The sequence below is a fragment of the Armigeres subalbatus genome, chromosome 3, assembly GCF_024139115.2.
Source record: "Armigeres subalbatus isolate Guangzhou_Male chromosome 3, GZ_Asu_2, whole genome shotgun sequence".
Taxonomy (NCBI): Eukaryota; Metazoa; Arthropoda; class Insecta; order Diptera; family Culicidae; genus Armigeres; species Armigeres subalbatus.
In genome coordinates this window covers 352,344,905-352,351,539 of record NC_085141.1, presented here as the reverse complement: position 1 = coordinate 352,351,539, position 6,635 = coordinate 352,344,905, and the positions used below count along the sequence as shown (strand labels likewise).

Genomic DNA, 6,635 nt, shown 5'->3' with positions numbered 1-6,635 from the left:
AGAACCCGAGAAACGACTTCATGGAGAACAAACAGTCCTTGGGTGAACAGATGACATCGACCGTGTGGCATTCCTTCTAAACAAACAACTATATAAATGCAATGAGAAAATATCGCTACTCGCTACCAAGAGGCAAACCACATCACTATACCAAATACTAAAAAAAATCGTAATCGAATCCGTCCTTAACTTTAAAAAGGGCTTTCGAGTCTGTTCACGAAATAACCTGTAATATGTTTATTTAAAATTTATTCGCCGAAAAATTCGGCGGGACATTGATACACTTATGTTGTTGCAACCTACCTTAAACATTAGACGAGATTTTACAATATTAGCCGGCAGAAGGAATCTATCACGCTGTAAACTCCCACCACCGGCAAAGCCTTACTTTCGCTGAAAATGTCCACGATCTCGCTGTAAATTTCCATAATGTTCCGTTTGTACTTGGGGAAACGCTCGATCAGGGTATTCAACTCGACCGAATTGGACGACGCTTCGTCGTTGTTGCACTCGGTCGGATCAATCAATCCGATCAGACCCCGCAGCGGTGCGTTCGGCAGATCGACCATGATCAACGATATCTTTTCCTTCCGGTGAAACTTGGACAGCACCGGAGACAGCTTGTGTTCGACCTGATTCTCGTATCGGCGTTTCTTGTTGGTGTTCACCTTCTCTGAGGTGAGAAAAATGAGATCCAACGATGCCGTACTGTTGGTCGAATTTTGGCTGACCAACGAGGGAACGTTTTTGGTCGAGGTGGAACTTGTGAGCGACACATTCTGAAGAGCCGTCGTCACCTCGACGGCTGAGGGATCTGGACGCAGAATTTTCAGAATGTAACCCAACAGTTCCGGTCGAGTAACGTGGCATTCTTGGAAGCGGTCGTGATTCCATGTGCGGACTCTGAGCTCCCCACCTTCACCGAGCATCACAACCACGTTGGCTCCGACTTCCTTGGCCGATTCCTCCATTGACAAACCCCCTTCCAGTATTCCGGTTTTGATTCCATGCGACCAGAGCGAACGCAGGATTTGCACAACCTCTTTCAGGGGTGGTCGTGAGCCGGTTATACTGATCATGACTTCAACCGGTTCGCAGCCCCCAGTTGGGCCCAACGCGTATACCAACTTATCCAGGTGGAAGCTAAATCCGGCACCGCTGAGTTCGACCTTGGGAACTTGCAGACCGTTGCTGATTCCGGATATTCTGAAATCACGAGTAAAACAATTTGAACGAAATTCAAATCGGACTCAATGATGAACTCACTGAAACTCTGCCAACTTCGTGTCGTATCGACCCCCGGCAGCGATTGTTGTTAGTGGATTTTTCTTCTTCGCTTTCAACTCACCAACCAGCTGCCAAACGACACCACCTCCCTTGGCTCTTTCGTAATTAATGGGCAGCCCAGGACAAACAACCATCGGTATTTGCACACCCAGTCCTTGTGCCAGAGAAGCGACCATTTCCAATTCGCGAATAGCAACCTTGGCCAGGGCGGCGGCTTCGCCTCGGCACTTGTTTAACGTTTTTAGCAGCGTTCCGTTGATCTGCGACATGGACATTTCGTTCTGTAGCGCGTCACATAGGTAGGCCGTGTTGACTTTGACTCCGGGCTGGGTGATTTGACTGCTGACGGAGGCAACCAGTTGGAACTTGGAGATTTTGGCGTCGAAGAAATCCAGGACTATTTCGAAGAGTTCTTTGTATTTGTCCAATGGCACGTTGCAGTGAAGCAGGATTGAGCGGAGTAAACTGATGTGGTTTATCCGGAAGAATACGTTCCGTGACGGATCGAGTAGGTTAAGTTCGCGCATAATTTCATTGGCGATCGACAGAAGTTCGGCGTCGACGATGAGGTTCCCGCGGTTCGGAGTGACGACGTCAAAGGCGCATTCATAAACTTGTTTCGGGTGGAAGTTGAAGACTTTCTTTTCGCGATAAACTCGTCCGATCGAGTAACGGCGAATGAATTTGATGCCATTGAGAGCGACGTGTCGAAGAAATGGGATTCGTAGGTCATCCGGAAGCGAAACTATGCTGCCGGAGTGAGTCATTAGTTTGACGGAATTGTTACGGGCGTTGGATTTGGTGTATGGAGTGAGCAGCGGGGTGACAACTTCGATAGCGCCGTGTTTCCTGAATAGCTCGATGATTTTGGATTTAACGCTGTCTAAGCGGGGAATGATCGGTACCATGTCCAGATGGTAGCTGAGCTCGCAGACGGTGTCGCTTTCCTGAGCGAAACATCGGGCAATTAAGTGCTTGTAATGGCGCGATTGAGGGTTTGACAGAACGTGTCGAACGACGTCCTGGATTTCGCCAGCCTCGAGGCGAACCGGTGGAACGAGCTCCGAAGATAGAAGCTCCTCGGCAGTGGGCCGCTTTCCGGGATCGTGATTCAACAGCCAGCGGATGACTTGAATCTGTTGCGAGTACTTGCCTTCCGTTAAGATATGGTCCGGGAATTGTATCGAGTCCGAACGAAGATCCATGAGAGTTTTGACTCGCTCCATTCCGGTGGCCAATGAAGGGGTACTCATTTCAAAGAGAATGATTCCGAGGGAGTACAGGTCAACTTTTTGATTATAGGTTGATTTTGACGCGTTTCCGGTGAGTTCCGGAGCTACGTACAGAGCAGTGCCGACTTTGCCAGTTAAAGAGTTGCCCATGTCCAGAGAAGTAATTTGGTGAATCCGTTCTGAAAGCCCGCATCATTAGTAACAAATAATACCAAATAGATTGCCGCAAAAGCTTACCTTGCTGCTGATTCTGGAGCGCTAGAATACTTGTCGTGGCGAGACCAAAATCTCCAATTTTGACCTGATCTCGCGAATCGAGGAAAATGTTGACTGGTTTTAAATCCCGATGAATCATGCCTTGCTGGTGTATATGGCTCAGACCTTCAGCAATCTCGCGGAATAATCGCCAAACGCGGTCAACATCCTCGTAGAGATTCGAGTCGATGGCGGTCCTATAGATGATTTTTTGGATTCAGTAAATGACTTTTCAACATAAGAGGAAAAAAATCAAACAGTAGCGTAATTCAAAAGTTTAAAAGTTTCTTACCTAAGCGTACTCTTCTCGCAAAATTCCATCTGAATGTACATATATAGGACCTCGAGATTACCTCCGGCCGCACTATCCGCCCTGGCCTTATCGCCCGTCAGCCCGTCGCTGAAACTCGCATACGTTGCCACTTCACCGTTTGAATCAACGAACTCAATACCATCGGAGCTTCCACCACCGCCCACATCGTCGTCGTCGTCATCATCATCATCATCGTCGCTACTACTCGAATCCAGCGCCATGCAGTCCAAACCCCAATCGTTATTCTTGTCGTTGTTTTTCTTGATCACTTTGGCCGATGTAACGCACTTGGGGGCGCTTCCTCCCCCACTGATAGACCAATCACAGCTTGATTCCATGCCGTTTTGCTGCTGCTCGCCGGAACTTACCGCCTCGACCCAACTGTTGTAATATCGAACCACATTTTCGTGGTTCAACCGGGACAAAAGTTCGACCTCGCGAGTCATCTTCTTGTAAAATTGTTTGCTACGGACCGGTAGCAAAATGCGCTTGATTGCATACTGTCGGTTGTCCAGGATGTTTCGCACTTTAAGCACGTCTCCGTAGGCTCCTTTTCCGATATACGTAAGGACTTCGAATTCCGTCTGAAGACGAGACTTTTCGGTGGTGAGTGACGTGTTCATGAACGCTGGAATGGGATGAGACCGATCTACTGTTTGCATATCCGATGGCTTCGGATCCCGCGGAGGGTGATGCTTTTTCCTGGGGATATCTTGGAATAGAATAGGTCTGAGAAACGGATGTTCCAAAAGATCGGACGCAGAAATGGTTCTCTCTGATTTGCAACGCTCGATGAAATCTTTCATTTCCGAATGAGCATTGAAGAGCGATTCAATGAGAGAACCCAACGCTGGTAGATCACTTCGAACACCTTGCTGATTATTTACGAGCTCCTGAATATATGCAATCAATTTATAGTCGGCTACCCTTATAGAGCCACTGTTGTCGATAAAAACCGACGAATCCGAAAGATTATCATGAGAAACTCCATTATTGTGGAGGTAAATCAAAGCTTCGAGTATTCCTTTTGCGACCATACTGGCCCCTTCCGCTGACCAGCCCAGCGATCCCGAAACTGTAAAAACACTAGTCCCAAGGATGAAATCTTGCGCTACGAATACGTCGATACACTCTTTTCCGACTTTGCAGTACATTCCTTCGTAGGAAATCAAATTTTTATGTCTCAAATTTGTCAAACTACTCATCTGCCTCTCAAGCTCATTCACAACCTCGTCCGATGTTTGACCGGTGATGGTTTTCCCCTCCTTGTCCAAATCGATGTTCCATTCCGTCACATATAGCAGCTGTCCGGTTTGAACATCAATACCCGAATAGGCCACGCATCCCCGCTGCGAGTGCCCCAAACAGGACCCCTTGACGATTTTCTTTCCATCCCGGAAGAACAACGTCTCGCTTCCTCGATGGTCCATACAAACATTGTCCGATACTCGAAAGTTGTTTCCATCACTGTTTTCCGACGAACTCATACTGCGATGCATGGGACTAGCCTCATTCATACTCAGCTTCGATTCCCTTCTTGTCTTCTCCAGCACCTTCTTGCGCTTTTGCAATTCATCTCTAATCGCTTGCTTCCGCTGATCTTCCTCTGCCTTCAGCGTATTAAACTGATCTCGTGCCTTCTTCTCTTGATTGGCCAACATCTCGTCGTAGAAACTTCCCTTCGGCGGTGCATTGTACTTATGCAGGAATTCCTCCACCGTTGCTGCCAGCTCGTATATCATTACTTCACCCTTCAGTTCGTCAGCTTGCTTCTTCAGCGCATCGAGCAACTCTTGCACCAACATGTCGGACAGCCCTTTTGTGTTTTCCAGTTCGATTTTCGGTGGACTGGAACGAAAAATTGAATGATGGTCATACAAATCGGTATTTCATCATTACAAAAAATCAGTGAGTGAATTCCGAGAACAAAATCAAAATTAACTGAAAAGCCCCTACCAAAATCATTCAGCCTATTTCACTTACTACTTTGGATAGTTCTTGCCACAGGTTATCCGCATCTCCGTTCGGGCGTAGATTTCCTGGGCGGAGCCTTTCTGAGGCGTCAGCTTCAATCGCACTTCCAGCGGTCGCCATTTTCCTCCAAGAGGGCGCAAATCTTCCACTTGTTGTTCGTAGATGGATTGAATCACCTCCAATTCCGTCTCCTGTCTTTTTCGGAAGGTTTCCTTGTTGCTATTGTTGTCGGTGGCCATGGCCGTTCCTTACCAGGGGTGCCACGCTGGACCACGCACTAGCAGTGGTAAACACCGGAAGATTGGATCATTTTTCCTCTGATTCCGGTCTGATTGCACAATACTTAATTGAGTTCGTATAGAATAGAAATATCTATCTATATTTACGATAGTTTTATAGAACTTATGGCGGGATGCTTATTTTTTTATTCTGATGAACAATAGCTCAGATGTTGCACCATATGGATTTTACCGCTGTTTGCAAAATTTTGCGACTTAACAGTGGGAGCGATAAGAAAACCAAGAGCACAACAAAAACGCTTCGTGATTCTTCGTGTTCGTTCTCTTAAACATTTAGGGGTGTCAACATTTAGTTAACAATCGATACTTCTTTGTTTTATGAAACATCAAAAATTCATTTTATTTCTGTTTCATCATATTATGCATCTCGAGAAAATATAGAATACTGCGGCTTCCTGCTGGCTGCTTCTCAGGTAATCGCAACAGTCACTAAACACGACAGTGTCAAACAAAATCTTGCCCACCGTATCCACTTGTCATGATAAACACTCTCCATGTACTCAGTGACTCCGGTTGCCTTTCACTTATACAATCGAACACTGCTGTCATTTGGCGAAAAGCACGTGGTTTTGTTTTGGTAGGGAAAATTATCCCTATCTTTTAACCCGGCGGCTATCTTGACGTCTACCTTCGCAGTCGAGCCTGCGAGAGTAAGACCGCCGCGAGAGTCTAGAAAATAATAAGCGCGACAATATTGTATTTTTCACGAATGATTAGATTTGCTCAACGAAATTCAAGAGTTGACAATTTTGTATTTCAAGGCATTTTCGACAACCTTTTCAAAGATTACCTTGATTGTCAAGCACGTGGTCGCTTGAGAACAATGGAACTGAATGTAAACATCGAAGCACCAGCTGGTTTTGTTGTAAAAATATGATCAGCTGGAGAGCTGAGAACAAAAAAAAATGTAAACATGAGGGGGCTTGCGGCAGCCGTCACGATCTTCAAGTGAAATGCGCACGGTAGCCATCAGCGAAATCGAAAGCGAAATCTTAGTAAGACGAAATTTTTATCATAAGAGTCTAAATGGTGAAAAAATCGCAATATACCCTTTATTATTATGAAATTCATTTTTATATTGCCGATTTCACCAATTTGAAGAGTTATGTGTAGATTGTGATTTGACCGCTTCTTTTTCTCACACCCACTCTCATTTCGGGTTGATCGATTTTTGTTACTGAAATTTACCCAATTATAACCCATTACACGTTAGTCACATGTAGGCGTGTACACTAAATCGATTCCCGCCATGATTTGACGTCTATTTGTTTTCAG

The 6,635-nt window shown here is 45.9% G+C and overlaps 1 protein-coding gene across 1 annotated transcript; it reads right to left on the bottom strand.

The window, feature by feature from the left end:
* Window positions 1-232: 232 nt before the first annotated feature.
* Window positions 233-5,565, bottom strand: LOC134226066 (eIF-2-alpha kinase GCN2). The gene is made up of 5 exons (XM_062706584.1): window positions 5,071-5,565; window positions 3,067-4,935; window positions 2,757-2,971; window positions 1,267-2,698; window positions 233-1,206 (listed from the first exon to the last, which is right to left on the bottom strand). The coding sequence occupies exons 1-5, from the start codon at window positions 5,298-5,300 to the stop codon at window positions 324-326; spliced, it is 4,629 nt and encodes a 1,542-aa protein (XP_062562568.1). The 5' UTR covers window positions 5,301-5,565; the 3' UTR covers window positions 233-323.
* Between the last annotated feature and the right edge of the window lie 1,070 nt (window positions 5,566-6,635).

Excerpts from the sequence above, each read along its gene's own strand:
- LOC134226066 (XM_062706584.1), bottom strand. The coding sequence starts at position 5,300 with ATGGCCACCGACAACAATAGCAACAAGGAAACCTTCCGAAAAAGACAG. Across the intron at positions 4,936-5,070 it reads GGCAAGAACTATCCAAAGTA|TCCACCGAAAATCGAACTGG; the intron begins GTAAGTGAAATA and ends TTTTCGTTCCAG. Across the intron at positions 2,699-2,756 it reads GCTCCAGAATCAGCAGCAAG|AACGGATTCACCAAATTACT; the intron begins GTAAGCTTTTGC and ends GCGGGCTTTCAG.